This window comes from Macaca thibetana, chromosome 2, assembly GCF_024542745.1.
Source record: "Macaca thibetana thibetana isolate TM-01 chromosome 2, ASM2454274v1, whole genome shotgun sequence".
NCBI classification, from domain to species: Eukaryota; Metazoa; Chordata; class Mammalia; order Primates; family Cercopithecidae; genus Macaca; species Macaca thibetana.
Window position 1 is genome coordinate 91,802,709 of NC_065579.1, and position 23,794 is coordinate 91,826,502.

General features: G+C 42.3%; 1 protein-coding gene across 2 annotated transcripts in view; it reads left to right on the top strand.

Annotated features, from left to right (window-relative positions):
* Positions 1 to 23,794, top strand: part of ITGA9 (integrin subunit alpha 9) — a 388,944-nt gene that overhangs the window by 310,536 nt on the left and 54,614 nt on the right. For both annotated transcript variants that reach the window (XM_050780278.1, XM_050780279.1), the window contains one exon: positions 3,143 to 3,250. In XM_050780278.1, coding sequence (XP_050636235.1) covers positions 3,143 to 3,250 — 108 coding nt within the window. The remainder of the gene's footprint in view (positions 1 to 3,142; positions 3,251 to 23,794) is intronic.

The window sequence follows — 23,794 nt, forward strand, 5'->3', positions numbered from 1 at the left end:
ATACAGGCATGCAGTGCATAATCATCATGTAAAATGGGGGTATCCATCCCCTCAAGAAATCCTTTGTGTTTCAAACAATCCAATTATACTCTCTTAGTTACTTTAAAATGTACTATTAAATTATTATTGACTATAGTCACCGTATTGTGCTATCAAATATCAGGTCTTATTCTTTCAATTTTTTTAATCCATTAACCATCCCCACCTCTCCCCGCCACAGCCATCCCCCCATTACCCTTCCCAGCCTCTAGTTAGCATCCCTCTGCTCTCTGTCTCCAGGAGTTCAATTGTTTTGGTTTTGAGTTCAATTGTTTGGGTTCAATTTTGTTTGATTTTCACAAATAAGAACATGTGATGTTTCTCTTTCTATTCCTGGCTTGCTTCTTTCCTTTTTTTTTTTTTTTTTTTTTTTTTTGAGACAGTGTCTCGCTGTCACTCAGGCTACTGGGGTACAGTGGTGCAGTCTCGGCTCATTGCAGCCTCAACCTCCTGGGCTCAAGCAATCCTCCCACCTCAGCCCCCTGAGTAGCTGGGACTAAAAGGACACACCACCACACCTGGCTAATGTTTTAGATATGGGGTTTCGTCATGTTGCCCAGCTGGTCTCAAACTCCTGGCCTCAAGCAATCTGCCTGCCTCAGCCTCCCAAGGCTTATTTCACTTAGCATAATGACCTCCAGTTCCATCCTTGTTGCAAAATTTTAGAACATTTTGATCCCCCCCCAAAAGAAATTCCAGCCTTTTGAACAGAACCGCCATCTCCCAGTAATTCGCCGAAATGCCGCACCCAAAGGGAAAGAGGAGAGGCACCTGACATATGTTCTCTAGGCTTTTTAGAAAACATGGAGTTGTTTTCTTTGGCCGCATATATGCGAATCTATAAGGTGATATTGTAGACATCAAGGGAATGGGTACTGTTCCAAAAGGAGTGCTCTGCAAGTATTACCATGGCGAAACTGAAAGAGTCTACAGTGTTACCCAGCATACTGTTGGCATTGTTGTAAACACAAGTTAAGGGCAAGATTCTTGTCAAGAGAATTAATGTGCATATTGAGCACATTAAGTACTCTAAGAGCCAAGATCGCTTCCTGAAACGTGTGAAGGAAAATGATCAGAAAAAGAAGGAAACTGGCCAGGCACAGTAGCTCACGTCTGTAATCCCAACACTTTGGGAGGCCGATGCAGGCGGATCACCTGAGGTCAGGAGTTCGAGACCAACCTGGCCAACATGGTGAAACCCCATCTCTACTAAAATACAAAAATTAGCCGGGCATGGTAGTAGGCACCTGTAATCCCAGCTACTCGGGAGGCTGAGGCACGGAGAATTGCTTGAACCCAGGAGGCAGAAGATGCAGTGAACCAAGATCAGGCCACTGCACTCCAGCCTGGGCAACAGAGCGAGACTCTATCTTGGAAAAAAAAAAAAAAAGAAGGAAGCCAAAGAGAAAGATACCTCAGTCCAACTGAAGCGCAAGCCTGCACCACCCAGAGAAGCACACTTTGTGAGAACCAGTGGGAAGGAGCCTGAACTGTATAAATTCATGGCATAATAGGTGTTAAAAAAATGAAAGACCTCTGGACTGTTAAAAAAAAAAAAAAAAAGAAGAAGAAGAAGAAAAAGAAATTCCAAACCCATTGACATAGCTTCTTGTATTAATTTCCTGTTGCTGCTATAAGAAATTACTACAATATTTGTGGCTTAAAACAACACAAATTTATTATCTTACAGTTCTGAAGAAAAGAAGTCCAAAATGGGCCTTGCCAGGCCCAGTGTTGGGGCCGGTGTTCTTGCCAGAAGCACCAGGGGAAAATCCACTTCCTGCCTTTTCCAGCCTCTAAGGGCTGCCTACATTCTTTGGCTCATGGCCCCCTTCCATCTTCAAAGCCAGCAATGGCTGGCCAAGTCTTAGGATCTCTTTCTGATCTGACTTTTGCCTCTTCCCTATATAAGCACCCTTATGAGTACAATGTGCTCACCTGGATAATCCAAGATAACCTCTTTATTTTAAGGTCACCTGATTAGCAACCTTAATTCCCCCTGGCCACATAACATTCACAGGTTCCACAGATGAGAACATGGACATCTTCGGGGGGGCCTGTCATTGCTGCCTTTCCTACTCCCTATTCTTCCTGCTCCCCAGTCCTAGGCAACCGCTAATCTACTTTCTGTCTCTAGAGATCTGCTCACCTTTTTTATTCCTCTGCATATTCTGTTTCTTCCTCAAGTTTCATGTTCAGCTTTTTCTCTCCCTCCTTGCTCTTATTGGTCTCTGTGACCTCCATCTTTTTCCTCATTTCTCAGGAAATGATTGACTTCTGAAGACAGAAAATGGAGAAATGCTAGGGAAGACAAGAGAGACAAAGCTTTATAGAACCAAAGGCTGAGACAGAGGGAGACAGAAGAGGGGTGCAGTTGTGCAAGGGATGAGCTGCAGATTGCCTGGAAACCAAATCAGCTGGCTAGTGTAGTAAAAACAGCTCTCTCTCTGTATATTCAATCACTTGGTTTTGGGATGACCCACTTGGTCCTTAAGGGCCTCAGTTACCTCAAACTGGCAAAGGAAAGAGGTTGGACCAGATCAGTGGGTCTCAAGGGGTGGTTCCTGGACCAGCAACATCAGCATCTCCTGGGACCATGTTATAAATGTGAATCTGCCAGCCCCACCCTAGACCTACTGAGTCAGAAACTCTGGGCGTGACCCCTACTCCATACCCCCCACAACCAATGTGTGTTTTAACAAGTCCCTCAGATGATTCTGATGTTATGCTAACGTTTGAGAACCACTGGACTAGATTATGATGTCTGAGTTTTCACCAAGTGTGATAGTCTATGAGTAAATTCCTATGCGTGTAAAAAGAAAAATAATTTTTAGCAGGAAGAAGACAGTAAAATGTTGAAAGGGAATATGGTAATTTCAAAGTTTGGAATTTTTAGATACATGTTGGAAGTGTTTCTATTTTGTTGAAATTTCCTGTCTGAAATTTTCAGTAGTTCACTTTACTTCAAGTCGTGACCTTCTAGATCCGAACCTTAGAGTTTCTGTATGTGATTTCAAAGAACCTTAGAATGTATATTGCATGACAGGAAATGGAGGTCTGCTGTCTTCCACTGAGACTTGCTGTGTGTGTTCCACACCCACAGGTCTACAACACTGGCCCGAGCACCCTTCCAGGGTCATCTGTCAGCATCTCTTTCCCTAATCGACTCTCATCTGGTGGTGCAGAGATGTTTCATGTCCAGGAAATGGTGGTGAGTTCTCCATTTGTTTTCACTATTGCTTTCAACTTTGAGCCAGCCCGTTCAAACTTTGTATTCCACCCTACCCTGACATCCACCCCAAGGGCTCAGAAAATTTAACTCATTCTATCCTTTGGAGACCTTATCTGGAGAGGCCAGGGGACCTATGATACCTGAATTTCTACATTGAGACTATTTGGTTAATGCCATAAGAAGACCTCTTTGGGGACAGGGAAGGGTTGATTATGAACCATCTCCTGGGATGGACTTCGCTGGCTCTGGGAACCCCCAGCAGCTGTCTGCAGTTGCATGTGTCTGAATGCACTTTGCTGAGTGCATTTTGCACAGGGAAAATGCCTTCAGTCCATGTGGAGAGGCTCGTAAAAGCATTGCTCTCTATAGGGGCACATGGAGGACATTCAGCCAAAGGGACAGTTTCTCCATAGATAGCTTGAAAATCGGGGCAGCAAGGCCCATAGCAGGTGACACATCTGAGCCCAGAGTTGAAGAGGACACAGCCCACAGGGTGGAGGTTCAGAAAATATTGTGTGATGGTGACAATAGTTTCTGGCATTGCTGCCCTCTAGGTCATGTGGGCTGAAAACCAGTTGCATGTGAATGTTGAATGTGGAACAGGTCAATCCTCCCGAAATGCTGACTCAGTTGTTAATATCCCTCATGATGTTCCATTCCAGTTCCACAGCATCCCCTTGTCTGTGGGCTCTGCTGACCCAGCAGAAGAAAGCCGCCAGTGTTGTGTACCTATGATGTACTGTGGTTGGAACTTAGCATGAGGTGAAAAAACCACACAGGCTCCTGGCTACCCTCTTAAATATTATTAGCCATACTGACCACGCCACCGTTTCCCCAGCAGCTAGGAGTGCTCTCTTCCTCAAGCATGCTTTCTGAGTTGTTCACATGAACATCTACAGTGTTGCAGAGATACTTTTTTTTCCTATGGGCAAAATCATCTATTGACCAAAACAAGACATTTAAGTCACTCAGATTCTGAAGGTACCCCAAAACCAAGGATACCCCTTTTCCTCTTAACTGATCATCGAGCCAAGGAAAAGCCACTGGAAGGGATTTTGGCTCACACTAACAAATAGCTGACTTGCATGGAAGGCATTAGAAGTGGTTTCCTGAAGACCTGGAGAACTGCCTGGCTATCGGTCTGGCTGAGTGGACCCTCAGATACCCAAGTGGTGTGAGCTGGCTGCACTCTGTTCTTTGGGCCTGAGAAACAAATCCTTTGGATTTTCAAAACTATATTTAGAATTTTCATAAAGTCTGTAACAGAATTCCTAAGATGGCCAAGTCTCCATCTGAATAGCCCAGCCTGTGATCAAAGGCTGTGGGCATCTTCATGGTATGGAAAAGTAAATTCACTGGCACATCTCACTAAGCAAGTAGGAAAGCTCTCTGTGTTCTTATAAACGATCGCCACTGAGTCCAGAATGACAACAAGAGTAGAAACATAAAAGCGAGTGCATGAGGTGCTGTAGTGAAGAGGCAAGAGTCCCCAGATACTTGTTTCAGTATCTGGGGCTGGCACACCCTCTGCCTTCAAGCCCCCAGCGAGGGCCTCCTGTGGCTCCTCCCCTCCCTTGCTCAGCAGGGCCTGAGAATGCTCACTGGGTCAGGTGTGACTCAGAGCTCGTGATGGTTTCCACTTTGGCCTTCTGGGACTTTGAATGGAGCAGGGCTTTCATTCTGGGGATTTGGGTGGCTTGGTGCAAGTGAAATTCAGTCCTATTAGGAGAAACCAGCACTCATTCTCTGTACTGCAGTAGGAGGTGACCCTTTGGCCTGGTGGCATTCCCTCCCCACCCCCACTTTCAGCCACCACCACTCCCCAGCCTCCAACAGGCTACCGAGCAGCTGGGCACCAGCTGGGCATGTTAAGCCGACTGAAGCAGAAACGGATTATAGGAATGGAGGGAAGGCTCATCTGTCATTCCTCTCCACACCCTTGGGACCCTCATATGGTTTCTCCCTCTTTAACAGTGCCCTTGGCATCTGTATTGCCTGTGATTATCATCCATAGAGCATACTGAGGGTGGGCTTACTGGCCCTGTGGGCTTTGGGCTGTCACCCTACCTATGGACCCACGTGTGGCATAGTTTTCTGACTGTTGGTTCAGAATTCATTTAGAAGTCTCTGGGGCTGCTTCTTGGGTCCCTGGGCAGGACCAACCTGCCTCTAGCTTTCACCAAAGAGTCTTTTGTGTTTGCCCAAAGGATTTCTTGAGGTCCAGCTGTCTGTAAGTGGAGAGTGTCTGGCTTATATATGGGAGGTTTTTATGGGGAGCCTAATGAAGTGTAACCACTCCAAACTCCCAGCCTTGGCTCGTGATCTTCTTTCCTTGTAGCAAATGTCTCTGAGCCCCTCTGCTGTGCTTGTATTTAACTTAAAAACAGAGCCACAGTGGTGGCCTGAGGAAAGACTATCAATTTCCACTGCTTCCCACCCACTGTGGTTGTGTGGACCCTGCTCTGACTTCCCACAGCACAGAAAAAAAAGGAAACAGGTCACTGTGGACCTAGTGTCTGTCCATCAGGAAGCCAGATTGTAATGATCATGAAAATAATAGAGGGGAAGGGTGGCAGACCTTTCTAGTCTATCTAAAATAGCAAAATTACCAATAACAAATCATTCTTGATTTGTTCACAAACACTGACTCAGCAAGCACCTATTACATGCCAGGCTCCAAGAAGAGGAATAAGTCCCATGTCTGCCCCAGAATTCACTGTCTTGCAGGAAACAGATACATAAAATACCATTGTAATACCATATAACAAATACAATAATGGACGCATGCCCAGGCCCAAGGATGCTACAAAGGTTCAGTGCTTCACAAAGGAAGCTCTTCAAGTCAGGGCTTAGAGGATATGGAGTTCACCAAGAGAACAGGTGAAGAGGAAAACATTCCAGATAGAGGAACAGTCACCATGTGTGAGTGTATGATGAGTATCTGCTGTGTTGGGAGCTACACCTAGTTCTCCATTCTGTTTGCCTAACTCTTATACAAATATGCAAGAGTAGGTGTTCTGTGTGCCTTCTGCAGATGTGCAGAGATAGATATTTTGGCAGAATGACAGAGAGTACTAAACCACAGTCATTTCCTCTGACAGTTTGTAAATTAATCACTCCTCTTGGGTACATCGTGTGTGTGCTGTAGACCTGAACCTTCCTATCTGCTGACTTAGGCATGGAGAAGGCCAAGCTCCCTGTTTGATACTAGAGTCTAACTATATGTCATGGACATTGTCAGCAAACCACCCTTGGCCTGCTGCAATGAGCAGTAGCTATTGACCTCCCTAGCTTACTTTTTTGCTTCTATTGGACAGTCATTCTAAACAACTCACCTGATTTCCAGGAATAAAATAGAGTGAGCCAGACAGCTTGTGGGAGGCAGGCTGTGGCCACTTGCTCCTTAGAGATTTCGTTTTGAAGTGAAGATAGATCTTCTTCTCAGTTTTTCAGAACTGACTTGAAAAATTGAACCGCTTCACTTTATTGCCCTTCTTCTGCAGAGGCGAGCCATGTAGCATAGCCCCTGAGTGCAGGTCTAAGATTGCATCAAGATAACACATCTGTCACAAACTTCATGGCTCATGAAGGGAAGAGGGGAGTGGTCTTTCCAAAGTTAAGTTTGACTCACAATGCCTGAAGGTTCAAGGGAAGAGATGGGAGCTTTATCTCAGACTGCAAGCTTCACTTGATGGAGCTAAAAACCTGTATTTGTGAGCGGCTTTCTCACACTGGAGGAGACAGCTTTGGGATTTGGCTCTTGTTAATATGCAAAAAGGGAAAAAGTTAGAAATGATAGCTAACAGGGAGTGAAGGGCTAGAACTTTTATTCCAGGTGAAAGTACTGGGTTTTTCAAAGAACTCTAGTGTTAGTCTAGAAGAGATATAAAATAAATGTCATACCATTCTTTCCTCCTCCTGTAAAACCAATTGAAAATATTGGCCTCTCTGGCTTGTTCTGTTCTTGCCATGGGGCAGTGATTCTAAAGAACTGACGTGATTTCCAGGAGGACATAAAATTGTAGGGATGAATGATAATTTTCTAAGGGGTTACATCAATGTCTTTGCCATAGGGTACCATTAGGATATTGATTTCAATATGACATGAATACCAGCATCTGTTAGAATATTCCAGGTTGGTGCCAGGACTCATATTTTAGTAAATTGTAAAATTGTCCCTCCCCATGCACGTACACTAGACAGGGCTACCCAGGATGTACGATGGGTATCCCACAATGAGTCAGTTGATATGGGAACTTCAATTAATTTATAGTGGGGCTGTTCATATCCCTATGAAGAAAATATGCACCTGATATATCACTGACCATAACAGGAGCTTAAAATTAGACATAAATAGAGGAATGAATTGTTTTCCCCAAGGATGACCTGGAGGAACTTCCTAAGTTGGGGCCATCAAATCAGTCGATATAATCCAAGGCTAAAGAGGGAAGAAAGTACTCCTGAATAACTGACCCTCCCCCCAAAAAATGAATACCATTTATTGCTGTCCCAACACTTTAATAGCCTTTTTCATGTGCTGTCAAATTTAATCCTTATGGCACATCCATAAGGTAAGGTCATTATCCCAAGTTGAGGAACCAAGCCTCAAAGATTTGCCCAATCTGACACAGCTTCTAAAAAATAGAGCTGGGTTTGTAACCAGGTCTGTCTGACTCCAAGGTTCACGTGCTTCCCATTGTGCTGAATTGCACACTGCTCCTGAAAATGCTGCCCGCTACCTAATCACCAGAAGCAGGCTCAGTCAATAGGACAGACAGATGATGAGTAGACCTCCAAGAATCACCCACCAGAGGAGGAGCATCAACCAGGGTAGAGAGGCAGCAAATGCAATCAAAATAACTAATACCAGAGGGTGCAGTAACAAGGCCAACAGAAGGCTTCTCAGTAAGCAAGACTGATGTCTTCAGAGCAATGCAAAAAGACAGTGTTTCCATGAAACAGAATAAACTGGAGATTTGTAAATTCAAAATTGTGATCATTCAAATGAAACCTCAGTATGAGCCATACAGTAGAATAAATATAAAAGAATAAAGCAATGGAAGAAACTTGGATTTTCTGGGAATGTATTGTAAGAAGAACAAAAAAGCCAGTTAAACTTATTCCTTTTCTAAATAGCAATCTGGAATGAAAATATCAGATGATCATAATATAAGAGTTAGAAGTCAAGAGAGCTAGAAATGAAAGCAAGTCAAGATTCTTGTCTTGGTGGGACAAGTTTAAGTACCACTTAACTCAAGGCTTTTGTAAAATAAATATTTAAATATATAAAATTTTAAGGGCAACAAAGAACAATTGAAGACATCCAAACCACTAAAGAAGAAGAACTTAAAACATAATAAAATTCAAAACAATCCAAAAGGAAAGAATTTATGAAGAAAAAAAAGTATGTATAATAAGATGGAAGTAATAAACCTAATTATTTCAATAATCAAAATAATAATGAATGGATTAAATGCCCTAGTGAAAGACCCTCTCAGATTAGAATTTTAAAAATCCAAGCACCAAATAACTTCTAAGAAATACACCTTCGAAGTTACCCAGAATGTAAGGCATTCAAAAAAAAAAAGGGGGGCAAATGTTAACCCAAAGAAATCAAGTATAGCAATATTAACAGCAAATGAAGTATAATTAAAGCCCAAAATCCACAAACATTAAACAGGGCAAAAGAAAATATATTTCAGAGTGTTAAAGATTTAGTCCACTAAGAATTTGTAACATAAATGAAATTTTATGTAACCAACGACATAGCTTTAAACATAGAAAGACATAGAAACACAAAAAGAAATTGACACATTCACAGTCATTGCAAGAAAATTTATGGCTTTCCCCTCAAAAATCATCACACAAGTAGGAGTAAAATAATGAGTATTTGAATAATGCAACTAGAGTTGTGATCACTTATATAGAGACCAAGACAGAATGAGTCAGAATGTCTGATTTTCATTACTGCTCCCTTGTTTACCAGCTATGGCAACCTTGAGGAAGTCACCTAAACTCCCCAATCTTATTCTCCTCGTCTGTAAAATGAGCTAATAGTAGTGCCTAGCTCACATTGTAAGGACTGAAGAAACTGATTTATATAGAGTAATTAACAGAGATCCTAACAGAAAGGAATGCACATTCTTTTCAGATGTGAACATCTACAAATTATTCAATGTACAACAACACAAAAATAAGTATCAATAGAATTTTAAAAGTCAAAGCGGTAGAAGCCACAGTCTCTGACCACAATGCAATAAACTTGGAAGTCAAAAACAAAAGGTTAGGCAAGCAAACAACTGAAAACAAATCCACTTGGGAAGTTTTAAACACCATTTAAATGAACTTTTTAGATAAAAAAGAAATCAAAGTTGAAGGGACAAACAAATTAGAAGTGAACAACAGTGAGCAGTTGTCCATGTCAAAACCAATGGGATTTAGCCAAACCAGCACAGAGGAAAATGCCACTACTTACCTGTGGAAAACAGGGGAGACTGAAAACAAGTGAACTAAATTGACAACATAAAAACTAGACAAGGGACAATGAAATAAACCCAACTCGAAGAACGTAAAATGAAGGTATTATTAAAGACAAAGCATATCCTGAAATAGAAAAAATAATAATAATAACAACAAAAGTATTCCACATTAGCAAAATCAAAAGCTATTTTTTGGTCCAAAAAAATAGACAAACCTACAGCAAGCTTCAACAAGAAATAAAGAAGAGTGATGATGCCAAAAAACAACACTAGAAATACTTTTTAAAGAAGTACCATACTTGTATGAAGATTTAAAAATTATAACATGTTCTGTGCTGGGCACGGTTGGCTCACACCTGTAATCCCAGCACTTTGGGAGGCTAAGGCAAGAAGATCCTTGAGCCTAGGAGTTCAAGACCAGCCTAGACAAGGAAGTAAGACCTTGTCTCCACAAAAAATAAAAAACAAATTAGCCAGGCATGGTGGCAAAAGCCTGTGGTTCCAGCTACTTGGGAGGCTGAGGTGGGAGGATCCCTTCAGCCCAGGAGGTCAAGGCTGCTGTGAACCATGTTCACGCCAGTGTATTCCAGCCAGGATGACAGACCCCGTCTCAAAACAAACAAACAAAAAACAACAAAATATCTTTTTATAATTTTATTCACACAAAGATAAAATCTTAAGAAAATATGCATGAGGTTAAAAAAAAAAGTCCAACTAGACTGATTATCTTAGAAAAAAAATGTAAAAGTAGACAAAGACCTATACCTTAAAAAAATCACAGACCCAGATAGCTATATAGGCAGGTTCTAGTAAGCTTTCAAGGAATGGATAATTCCTATGTTACATAAGCTGTTCCAGAGAGTAGAAAAAGATAAAGCAACTCATTCTAGAAAACTAACATAACCCTGGTACAGAAACCAGAAATGGAGAGCGGGCACATTCACACAAAAATAGGAAGCAGTGAGCCAAACCCATTTTGAAGACAGATAGAAAAGTTCCAAATAAATTGCAAATTGATTCCTATTAGAAGAATAATATATTCTGGGTAAAATAGGATGAAATCCAGGAATGCTAAGTTGGTTCTCCATGAGGAAACTGTTTAATATAACTCATTATATATTATTATTAATATTAAAAGGATTAAATGAAAAATAACCAAATGATAATCTTGATAAGGGCTTCTAAAAAGTGAAAAATTAAATTCAACATTTATTTATGATATTTTATTACATTTCCAGTAAGGAAGGCATAGAAGGAGACTTCCTTAACTTGACAAAGACCCTTTGCCAGAAACCTATAGGAAACTTGAAGCTAAGTGAGGAACAAGCATGAGTCACTGCTAGTGTCTCTTCAGTTTAGTTGTGTTGGAGGCCTTAATAAAAAGAAATGATAGCCTTTATTCTAAAATATATATATATATCCCTATTGTAAAAATTGTTATTGTCTCCCTAAAAAAAATCCAAGAGAATCAACTGCTTGGCTGTGAGGACTTGTGAATACAGAAGGTAAGAGCTGAAGCTGACTGTAAACTGCCTGATCTTCAAATACTTTCCCCAGAGACACACAGACACAATACAGCCTCTGACCAGTCATTGGCTGATCACTAAGCTGTGCTGATCCAGGACAACCCGTACAAAAGCAGGCTTAAAAATAAAAACAAGTGATAAGTATGTGTATATATGTATATATGCAATATGTATTTTGCCAGCAGAAACATCAGAGGCTGCACACCCCAGGAAAAACAAGACTCCCAAGAGTTTGTCCAGGCAAGTCACTAAAGAAACAAAAAAAGTAACAACTACCCCGAAATGGGAGGGGTAAGAATCCAGAATTGCTACAATATATTATCTAAAATGTCCAATTTAAATACACACACAGACACTGTATATATCATATATATTTCTCATGTGCTGTACAGGAAGAAAAAAAAACAGTTAATAAAAACTGTCTCTGAGGAACCCAGATGTTGGATTTAACAGACTTCAAAGCAGCTATTATAAATGTTTAAAGAACTAAAATCAGTTTAAATAAAGTATGACAGCAATGATTCATCAAATAGAGAATATCAGTAATAATATCGATGAATAAATTAAAATAAGTGGAAATTAAATAAATGAATAATAAAATAGATGGAAATTATAAGAAGAACCAAGAGGAAATTCTGGAATTGAAAGTAAAACATGGGCCAAGCATGGTGGCTCACGCCTGTAATCCCAGCACTTTGAGAGGCTGAGTTGGGCATATCACCTGAGGTCAGGAGTTGGAGACCAGCCTGGCCAACATGGTGAAACCTTATCTGTACTAAAAATACACAAAAATTAGCCAGGCATGGTGGCAGGTGCCTGTAATCCCATCTACTCAGGAGGCTGAGGCAGGAGAATCGCTTGAATCCGGGAAGCAGAGATTACAGTAAGCCAAGATGTGCCCGTGCACTCCAGCCTGAATGACAGAGCAGGACTCCATCTCAAAAAAATATATAAATAAAAGAAAGTTAAGCACCTGACTGGGTGCGGTGGCTTATGGCTGTAATCCCAGCACTGTGGGAGGCCGAGGCAGGTGTGAGGTCAGGAGTTCAAGACCAGCCTGGCCAACATGGTGAAATCCCGTCTCTACCAAAAATACAAAAAATTAGCTGGAAGTGGTGGCATGTGCCTGTAATCCCAGTTACTCAGGAAGCTGAGGCAGGAGAATTGCTTGAACCCAGGAGGCAGAGGTTGCAGTGAGCCGAGATCACACCACTGCACTCCAGCCTGGGCAAAAGAGTGAGACTCTGTCTCAATTAAAAAAAAAAAAAAAGTAAAACACCTGGAATGAGCAATTCATTAGAGGGACTCAATAGCATATTTGAGCTGACACAGAATCAGTGAACTTGAAGCTGGATTACAGTACAGATTATCCAATCTGAAGAACAGAAGGAAAAAAGAATAAAACATGAGCAAAATGGTTGAAGCCCCAGAGGCCTTTGATGTGCCTCGTGGGACACCACAAAGTATTTCAAGATATACACAATTGGAGTTGCAGAGAAAGAGGATAGAGAAAAGGGGGCAGAAAAATAAATTTGATGAAATATCATTCCAAAACAGTGGCAGTGTATAGACTCTTCAATAAATGATTTGAAGACAATTGGCTATCCATTTGGGAAGAAATTAGAGAAAGCCTGTACCTCACAGAAAAACAAGCAAACAAACAAAAACAGGTGAATTAAAGTTTGATGTTAAAAAAAAAAAGTATTTGCAGAACTGAATATTTTCGTAATCTTTAGATGGGAAGCCCTTCTTCCTCAGCAAGTCATAAGATCCTGAAACTATAAAGAAAAGATTAACAAATTTAAATCTATAAAAAGTTAAACTTTTATGTGATCAAAATACATCATAAGGGAAAAGATATTTGGGAGAACATATTTGCAACATGGGTAACAGATAATATATAAATTACTTCTACAAAATAATACAGAAAAGACCAAAAATTATAAAAATGGTTGAGGTTATATGAAGAGGAAATTCATAGAAGAAATTTTAGGGACTGGGTGTGGTGGCTCATGCCTGTAATACCAGCACTTTGGGAGGCTGAAGCAGGAACATTGCTTGAGGCCAGGAGTTCAAGAAGAAATTTTAATAGCAAATAAACATATAGAAAGATGCCTAGCCTCATTGGTAATCAGAGCAATGCAAACTTAAAATGAGGTTATTCTCCTCATGAAACTGGCAAAAATCTAAAAAATTGTTAAGATCCATTGTCAGTTAAGATGAAGAGAAATGAGCACTTTCAAATACTGCTGGTGTGAAAGGCAATTTGACAATAACTACCAACATTTAAAATACGAATGCCAACAATCCCACTTTTAGGAACCTGTCTCAAAACCTTTACGTAATATATTCAGAAGAAACTTCTAATTTTCTGATGGTAGGTTTATATTATCATGGTTCTTAGCGTAAATGTTGACTTCTCCTATTTTGGTGAAGTAGAACATAACTTTAATAATGTTCCGTTAGGATTCTGGGAGAAAGTTGTTAGATTCAGACCAAAAAGTAATGAATTCTGACTAACTTATTACAGATAGGCATAGTGCAGAGATACTGTATCAAGTACTTTACAAGAACAAATTAATCTAATCTTCATAATAATTTCGTGAGGAAATTGAGGCGAGGAAGAGTTAGAGGGAAGGCCAAGGTAAATTGGTAAGTGGCTAAGTTGATGTTCACTCTTAACAGTGGGGTCCACCATGAAATAGGAGTTCAGCAGGAATTGTTTCTCAAGACACAGGTCACAGAGACCCCGCTGATAAAGCAGGATGTGGTAAAGAAGCCAGCTGAAGCCAGCCAGAATCAAGATGGTGACACTAATGATAATTCACCAGCACCACGACAATTTACAGATGCCATGGCAACTCGAAGTTACTCTATATGGTCTAAAAACAGAAGGAACCCTGGGTTCTGAGAATTCCCAGCCCCTCTCCTGTAAAACTCATGAATAATCCACTCCTTTTTTAGCATTTAATCAAGAAATAACCATTAAAATAGCCAAGCAGCAGCCCTTGGGGCTGTGCTACCTATGGGGTAACCACCCTTTTATTTCTTTACTTTCTTAATAAACTTGCTTTCGCTTTACTCTCTGGGCTTCCTCTTGAATTCTTTCCCTTAGGAAGCCAAAACCCACTGGCCCTCCCAGGCCAAACCCCAATTTGGGGGTTCACCCTGCCACAACTGTACAGTGTGGAAACCTTGGTCCTTTTCACTGAAAAATCAACTCAGAAAAGGTAGATTAATAGGAGAAAAGGCACACAGATTTATTTAACTTGTATACAGGGGAGGCTTCAGAATGAAGACCCAGCCCCCTAGTAAGGTACGGAAGCTTATATACCATCTTGAGGTTATAGAAAGAATGCATGCTCAGAGCATGACCACAACCAGGTTTTAATGGCAAGACATGTTATGGGGGAGAGAAAGAAGGAGGCTTGGCTAGCAACGGTGACATTGTTATGTAGATGAAACCTTCCAGGTCTTAATCCTTAGAGAGAGTAGATGGTGAATTTCTTTTCAGACTTGTAAAGGTGTCAGACTCAAATCTGTCCTAGATCTGGGAAAGGCCTAGAAAGAGGAGGCCTGGCTGCATTCAAGGAGATTCTCTACAGATGCAGAATTTCCCCACAAGTGATAGTTTTGCAAGGCCACTTCTGTCTGCTGGCCCTGCAGCAGCCATTTCAAACTATGTCAAAGAAATCTATTTTGGGATAAAACATTTTGATTTCCTTCAGCCACCTGCAGGGTCTTGCGCTGTCATTTTGTCTGGGTGTGTAGCTGTCCAGCAGCTCTAGCACCACCTGGAAGTTGAGGCACGGTCGTGCAGAACTGAGGCCCCACCCAGGCCTGCTGAGTCAGAGCCTTCACTTCAGCAAGATCCCCGGGGATTCCTTTGTCTGTTCATATTTAAGAAGCACTGGTCTAAAGCATGAGACTTAAATCTCTGCTCTCCCATTTTCTTATCTGTAAAATGGTGATGACAGTCCTCACCACGAGAGGCTGTTGTGGGGATATTTTTATCCACATGCTCGTTCTTTCAACAAATACTTTGCACCCAGCATATGCTAAGCACCTACTGCAGAGGGGAAAACAGACAAGAAGTAGTTTCCAGCCCTCAGGTAGCTTACATTCTGGTGGGGAAAGACAATAAGAAGTAAAGCATATAGTTTATTACATGATGGTAAATGCTATTGAGAAAAATTTAAAAAGCAAGAGAATAGGGATTGGGAAAGGTTGTAATTTTAAATGCAGTGGTCAGGGACAGTTTCACGGAGACCTTTATTCAGAAGTTGCAGGGACCAAAGCTATCTTACAGGAGTCTGCAATGGGATCTTCTTTGCCTATGAAGTCCTTGCCAAGTCCGTCTTTCCTGAGAATTCTCTCCCCCTTGTTTATAGCCTATTTGATTTCTGACCTTTGAAATGCCAGCCCCTATGCTGCCCTTGTGTGGGATTCCGACTGGACGTCCAGAAGTCGCCGTGTGTGTTCTCATTAGCTTTCAGTCTGGGGGAGTTTTCTGCCACAATGTGAATCACTTATTTTGCTGGCAACAGCAGTTGACAGTGATACTGATTTTTAAAGCCTGCACATTTCACATCAGAAAAGTCCTGGATTTTATGACTTAGCTATGCTTGCAGGATAATTGCAACAAGAAGTCTCCCCTGCAGCCAGCTTATTGGAGTTGACACTTGTATAAGAGCCAGGCCTGGCACTCTAAACAACCCAGCAAATCACCCAGAACAAAACTGAACAATGCACATTTTATCTCTGCTGCTCTTCCCCATCGTGAACACATGCTTCTTTTTTCCCTCCTTCACCCTCAATTTTTTTTTTTTTTTTTTTTTTTTAGAAAGTCAAGGGCTGACTGTACCAAGCCAGCTCTCTGGGTGAGAGGTTCCTTCTAACAAGGATTAGAAACCCCTCTCATGTAGGAACAGGTGGATTTGGGGGACTGTATGATCCAACCTTCTACCTTTGGACAAAATACAATCGAGACGTCTCCCCAGTACAACAGAACCACTTTTCCAGCAAGTTCTCTTTGTTAAGCCATTCTGGTATCCCTCAAATCCCTTGTTATGACTATCCACAATTCTCCGTGCCCCATGACCTTTCCTTAGCTAAAATGAAAAGCAGTTGCCTAGTTCCCTCTTACAGAGAAGTTGAGCTATTACCTTGACTTCCCCCTTCTCTTCCAAAAAAGATTACAATTCCTTTAATTTTCTTTCCCATCCTAGGGTGTCCTCTTTGCTCTCTCCATATTCTCCAAATAAAAATTCAAAACTGGCAGCACATCCCATGCCTCTTCATCCAACCCCTCCTCATCACGAATCATTATCACTCAGGCAGTAAGGACCTGGTTTACCGTCTGAGAACTTTAGTCCTAATAATTCTCTACGCCAACTTCTAGTTCTAATAATTTATCTGTATAATGCTCAGAAACACTCCTGAGATTCTCAGTAAAAAAAAAATTAAGGTAATCTTAATGGCCAAAGCCATGAGGTCCAAAACCCCACGTTCCCTCCCAACCACCTTTCCAGGCCATTTTCTCCAATGGCCCCTCGCCCCTGACCTTGTCTTCCAGCCTCCCTGGACTATGAAGGCTGCTGAAGGCTCTCACTATGCACTTCCCTGGGCCCCCTGCCCTTGCTAGTGGCTTCTCCTCCCCTCTGGCTGTGGAAAGCTCACTCATTCTTCAAGACCCAGTTCATATGTCCTCTCTGTCAAGCCTTCCCAGATGCCTTCACAGATGGTCCTGCCTCAAGGCCTTTGCACCTGCCTCTACTGAGAACACTGTTCCTTCCAATCTTTGCATAGCTGGCTCCTTCTCATTATGCAGATCTGAGCCCAGAGTTCACTTTCTCAATGAGTCTTCCCTGAACACTTTACCTAAAGTTGCAAACCCCCATTACGCTGTATCCCATTTGTATGTTGTTTTCTTCGTAGCACTCGTCACTATGTGAAATTACTCTTTTATCGTCAGTCTTCTTCCACAAGATTAAAAACACCATGAGAGTAAAGGGTAAGGTCCTTATTCTCCGTGTATCCCCAGCATTTGGTGCCAAGACCATAGTGAGTGCTCACGTAAATGAAAAGAATGAGTGATTCCACTCTGTTAGTGGCATCTTCAGACGCACAGTCACCCGTTGTATCTCCTGGGGATTGGCTCCAGGACATCCCCTCATCTCTACTTGAGATCCCCCAGTAGGAATATTTTGACGAATTCCTTTAACCCGTGGCAGAGGTTGCCTTAATTTCAATGTGAGATTAAGAAGGCGAAATTTTGAAATAAGAGATTGAATTACTTATCAGAAACGAAGGCTTCTTAGAGCAAATTTCAACCCTACAAGCTGTGGTCAGGGATATGAATACATATTTCCTTCCCCCTCAGTTTCTCTCTCTCACACAGACACTGCTGATCTCAGTAATGGCCCTAAACTTTCTTTTGTTTTTCCTTTGCATTTTCTTCTTTCTGCACATGTATGAATGCAAGCTGAATAGTCAAGTTCCTGAAATGGGTCAGGATTAGGTTTGCCGTAAATCTTTTTCTCAACAGAAGCCAAACACTTCAAAGAAGGGAGATGGCTGATTGAATTCTGGAACAAGAGTTACGTTCCTAGGCTGTTGGTTAATTTGAGCTTGGCTAGAGGGAGAAAGCGTGTGTGTTTCTGTGCACAAGTTACACTCAACACACACCCTCTGGAAGGTGGGGGTAAGCTTCAGCCCTGGCTGTCCGTACACGGTGTGGTTCAGAGGCTGCCCTTTAACCTGTGTGGCCAGAGAGAATAAATCAAGCCGGCAGTGCTGTCTCCCTGCTGACTGAAGGCGCCCGGCCTTATCAAGGAGCCCAAATGTCTTGTGCTCACAGCTGCTGTGACATCTGGAAGCATTAACGCTTCGTTGCCAGCGTGTGGGCCGGTTGAATGCCGATGTGTAGGTGCCTGGTGTTCTCTGGTCTGCTACATGAATAGGCGTTAAAAGTTGGTGGTGAGGAGTTTGCTTGCGCTCATTCCTTAAAAGCAACATGACACAGAGCCCTGCCATGGCAGGGGTGATGGGTTGTTACCAAAGTCGATAACAGGAAATCTCACTGAGGATAAACAGAGCTCATCGGTCATTGCTGAGAAACACATGGTTCTCATTTAACCTTCCAAGGACTAATTGTGTATGCTTCGGAAGCACAAAAACAGGAAAACGCTTTTCTGACATACACCCCAAGTTTCTTCAGACCAAAAGGAACTGCCTCAACATTGTTAGATGCTAAGAAGTAATGATCTCCCCAGTTGTCAGGGAGCCAACCTCACTTACTTCTCTTTAATCTAAACTTATGACCTAAAGCGTATTTCAGGCCTCCCATGAAGTCCTTGAAACTTGAGACTTAATAAATGACACCGAGGTTTCACTTTTCACTGCTCTGGTGTATGTACTCTCGGAAACGTAGGGGAAGAGGTTAGACAGATGGTGATGCAGGAATCATGGCATCCAGAAAATGAGTGTGATTTACCCTTTGATAAAAGGGAACTAATAAAGCAATATATGCAGGAAATGCAGAAACAACCCAGTGAATCAATAGGTGTGCTGCTTTAGCCTTTAACGGAAGATGGGTCTGAGCTTCATTCTTTACATTAAGATTGGTCCAAGAGCTAGAACCAGAATTTAAACAAGCAGATACAATTCCAAGGACCATGTTGTGTCTCATATGGGGGCTACTGACTCATTTATTACCCAAATCAACAGACCATTCTGCTTCCAAAATATTTCATTATCTGTGGAAGGAAAACATTTTTGGTATGCATGTCAAGTGCTCAGATAACATATTTATGTATCGCTTTTTCACTAAAGAGAATCTGACCGCATCTGGAAATTCTTTTGTGTCACTGCCTCTCTGAGACTACTTCCCATCTGTATCGCTTTAACGCCAATAAAAGGCCATCCCCATGCCTGGGAAATGGGCTTTGTCTGGGGAACTTGTCTTTCTCTGATTACATGTAAATTAATTAACGGCCATCCCATTTTACAGGGCAGCCTGGTGGTGGTGGCCTGCACTCTTGACTTTCCAGCATGTTGGCCTGTCAAACGCAAAGGAAGAGGGAGGAAGGGAGGATGCAGGGGCATTGTTTTAGTCAAACCATAAAGCTGTTAGAAATGAAATCCTCTGGCTTTTATCATGAGAAGCAAAATTGTTCAAGAAATAATAGCAGCCTCATACAGAAGTCAAAACTGTGTAATGGATTATACTCAACCTTTCCTCTGAAACATTGGTCTGGAGGCTTTGCCCCCTTATTTTCAGTTTCAGGTTTGATCTCAGTAACACCCTGACCTTTTCAGACCCCGTACCACTTTTCACAGGGATGATTGCCTTAAGGGTTGGGGAAAGGGTTAGAGAAAGCAAGTATTTTATTTAGAAGACAGTTTTCAGTTAGAAAGAGAGAAGACATCTATAGTTACTCTCTTTTCCTTTCTGTGCTTAAGTGATACTAGGTCATTCTTTAACTTCTTGCTCCTCCTGCTCCATCCCCAGCTCTGCAGGTTTGGAGTGGGCTGTTGTGTGATTTTGTTTACCCATTTCAGTTCAAAGATAGAACTCTTTATTTGAACACTGAAGCTAGCAGGGACTGTCCAAAGCCAGAGCCTTATATAAGCCTAGTTTATGTTGTTATGATCATCAGACTGTTTCTCTTTTTCTGGACTTTTGTCTATTTGTATAAACACCTTGGAACCACTAGCTACACAGAGGGGTAAATGTCAGAATATCCGAACTTGGTGCACTAATGAACACAGTCTCTTTTCACAAAGCAAAAGAACCCATCATTCTTCAGAAGGATCTCCCGAAGAATGCCATTGAAAACTCATTACTTTCAAATGGGATGATGCACGTGCAAGTAACATGAAGTTAGGCATGTTCATATTAAGGAGCAATCTAAGATCATTATCGCTGTTTCTCTGGTTTATATTAAACAGTGTCATTGCAATTGAAAAATCTGAGTAAATGAACAGAGCCTGTGAGCATTCACCATTTGTAGGTTATCCTGAGTCTGCATTAGTACAGGGTCTTGAAATGAATGGTGATACATGAAAGTTTTTGTCTTAGGATTCATTAATATTATCATATTTTAGTCTTTGGTCAATATGAAGAAACAATAGTAAATCATACAACATGATTTAACATGAGATATAATTTGAAGAGCTCTTTAAGGCTGGTAAGCAACTATGAATCATGGTTTGCATTTTTCTAGATGGATAATGTGAAGCTATCTTATTTATCTTTCTAGAACTAGACACCTTAGGTCAGGCTAATCAACCAGCTGGTATCATTTCTCAGTTATTATATGAGTACTATCTTTATTTCAAACCCTGAAATCCTAAAATTAATGTCACCACAGCCATTATGGCATGTGTTCAGCCTCCTGTGCTGGAATAGAGGCTTACTGTCTTTCGATGCCTTGGTTCTCAGAGTAGGCAATGGGTAATTGAATTAGCAAAGTAGGCATTCAAAACATTCTCTGAGTTTTCAAACTCAAGGAGTGTGTGACTTCAGAGAAGCAAACGATAAGTCAGGGGGTGGGTCATGTTTACCCCGTTGCCATCAGCTGTGATTGGTGTAATACGATATGGAAAAGTGGCCCAGGGATGTAACAGAGAACATAAAGTCAATGAATAACACAGAAACGTGAGTTAACAGGAAACACATGTTATTCTAAAATGAACCTAGGTCCCCTTTAATCCAAGCCAATTCAACAAACATAGCTTTTAGATCATAGTTTTTAGGGTTTTTTTTACCCAGAAACCACACTGGGGATGACTCCAGCCGTGGCTTATGGGGAGCACTACTGTCATTGGGTTTGTTCCTCTGCTAATGTAATCTTCTGTTTTCCTTTTATTGGTGATGCACGCATTCAAGGGGCATTAAGCCACGGACAGTTTGGTGACCCTCCCTATCCTTGGAACCCCAGCCAGCTGATGGGGTTGATACTGGTAGAATGGCAAACTGGTAGAGGCATCTATGCTTCTGCCTGTTAAAAATATACTAATAGGCCAGGCGCGGTGGCTCACACCTGTAATCCCAGCACTTTGGGAGGCCAAGGCAGACGGATCATCTGAGGTCAGGAGTTTGAGACCAGCCTGGCCGACATGGTGAAACCCCATCTCTACTAAAAATACAAAATTAACCAGGCATGGTGGCGCACACCCATAATCCCAGCTACTCGGGAGGCTGAGGCAGGAGAATCGCTTGAATCCGGAAGGCAGAGGTTGTAGTGAGCCGAGATTGCACCATTGCACTCCAGCCTGGGCAACCAGAGCAGAACTCTGTCTAAAACAAACAAACAAAAAACTAATAATATCACATACCAAAGCTGCAATTATTTTTTTATTTCTGAGCGATGTTAATCCACATAATCTAAATCATACATTCTCATACATTCTCCTGCTTCAAAGCTTTCCCTGGTTCTTCTAACCTTCTAGGTAACTACCTCCACCCACGCCACATGTAAGACTTGTCACATGCCCTCCTCCATGTCCAGGCCCATCTCCCCTGCTCTGTTCTGGCCACTGCTACCCAGCATTCATTCAGTCCCTGACCTGTGTTGAACTCCTCGGCTCTCTAGACTCAGGTCTCAAGTTTGCCCCTCTATGCTTTTGCACATGCTGTTCTCTTCCTGGAATTCCTTTCTCCCTCCTCCCTTTACTCTTGAGAAGTTTTCTTTATCCTTTGAGATCCACCTGCAATGCCACCTCCTCTGAGTCAGATCATGAGAGGGGCTGACTTCCTGGTGGAGGGAGAAATTTGTAGACAAGATTTATAATCTCATTAGGAGCTGTGCTCTGAGAGGCTGTGAATGGATAAACAGTGAGGTGGTGGTCAGGGCGTGTTTGGGCTTCAGTATGTGGAATAGCAACTATGCAGCCTGGTACAAGGAAGATGGAGTGGGACAGAGCATCCTGGCGGGGACTTTGGAGATGTGCTTCTCAGACATGACAGGTTACTTAACCTCTCTCGGCCTCAGTTTTCTCATCTGTAAAAAGGGGTGGAAATTAAGGCGACCAGAAGTTAAAGCTTACGGGTCACATCCCTGATAAATGTCTCTGTGTTGCTGCTCTAGCTGGTTGAACCTCAAAAATGTCCCAATTGAGGCAATAAATTATATGGTCACCCTCCTGAGAGTAGTACCCTCCACACATGGGTGCCGTAAGGATTCAGCATATGCCGTTCTCTTAGAGCAGCGCCTAATGTTAGTATTATTTCCATTGATACCTGAACTCAGTGTGGAGATGGGACCATAAGCAGTTTCCCAGGGTGATGTGCTTGGAGCATGACACTTAGAAAAAAGATCAGAGGACTTTTCTACCTCTTCAGTGTTCAGACCCAGGCACAGGGACTGTATTTGGCTGCTCTCTTCTGGGGCCCTGTGGGGGAAACCTGTGTCCTCTCTCTTGCTCTGAGTCAACAGACAACTCTTAGAAGTGCCTGATTGAGTTCCCTCTCCCGAGCCTACAACATAGAAATGCCCTGTTTCCTCCAAGCCCTTTATCAGACCACCTCAGCCTGGGGAGTGAAAGCTGTTGACTTCCCTTCTCCACCTGGGATCAGATGACAACAACATTTGAAACAAGGAATCTGCTCTCTTTCTCAGTATCACACCTATGGAATCAGCCCTGATTCACACTTCAAACCCAGTACTTCATGAAGCGAGGTCTTGCCAGATCCCCTAGAGTGAACAGGGGACACTTTATCCTCTCAGAGGCCCAGCACCATGGTGGCTTCTGACATGACAGCTCCCTTGACTGAGGCTGACCCAGACTCTGCCACCAAGAGATGGTCACTCCTTGGGCTCCCGCAGCCAGGGTTCCTGACAGTTTCCCCAGTCACCACCATCTCATGGTTTCAGTTTGCACAATGTCCTCTTTGGGGTAAGGAGGAGGGCAGATGCCAACAGAAAACCCTCAGTACAGTGGTAGAATACAGTGTTTTCACTATGTCCTGCATCCTCCTCCTGTCCTTGTTTGGGTGCCTGGTGAAGTCCTTTTGTTCAAATTCTAATAGCCATGGACCTCTGCCAGCTCCCAGAGGCCCTGAGAGATAAGCAGCCATGTCATGAGAAGCATTTGGACTCCGATAGCCTGGGAAATAAATGAGGAGTGAGTGGGCAGAGAAGAGCAAGGGGGCGATGGCCACAGAGTCCTTGGCCAGCCAAGGAAATGACATTGTTGGTCATTGGCCGAAGATGCTTGAGTTGTCTGCAACACAAAAAAAAGCATCACATCCCCTTGACTTTGAGCAAAGAGGGCAGTTAAAACCAAGTTGTGGGGGTTGGATAGTCAGTAATTGTTTATCTGTGTGATGAGATAAGGTAGCCCCCTGCTGTAATGAAAATGCACAGACAGTTCATGAAGTGAGGAATTAGCAATTGAGGACAACCTGAGTGACTACATAGGCCAACATCCTCATGGGTACATAAGGAAACTGAGGCCCTGGAGACCCAAACTGGCACAGCTGTTAGCAGGCAGAGCTAGGGCTGAAGCCAAGA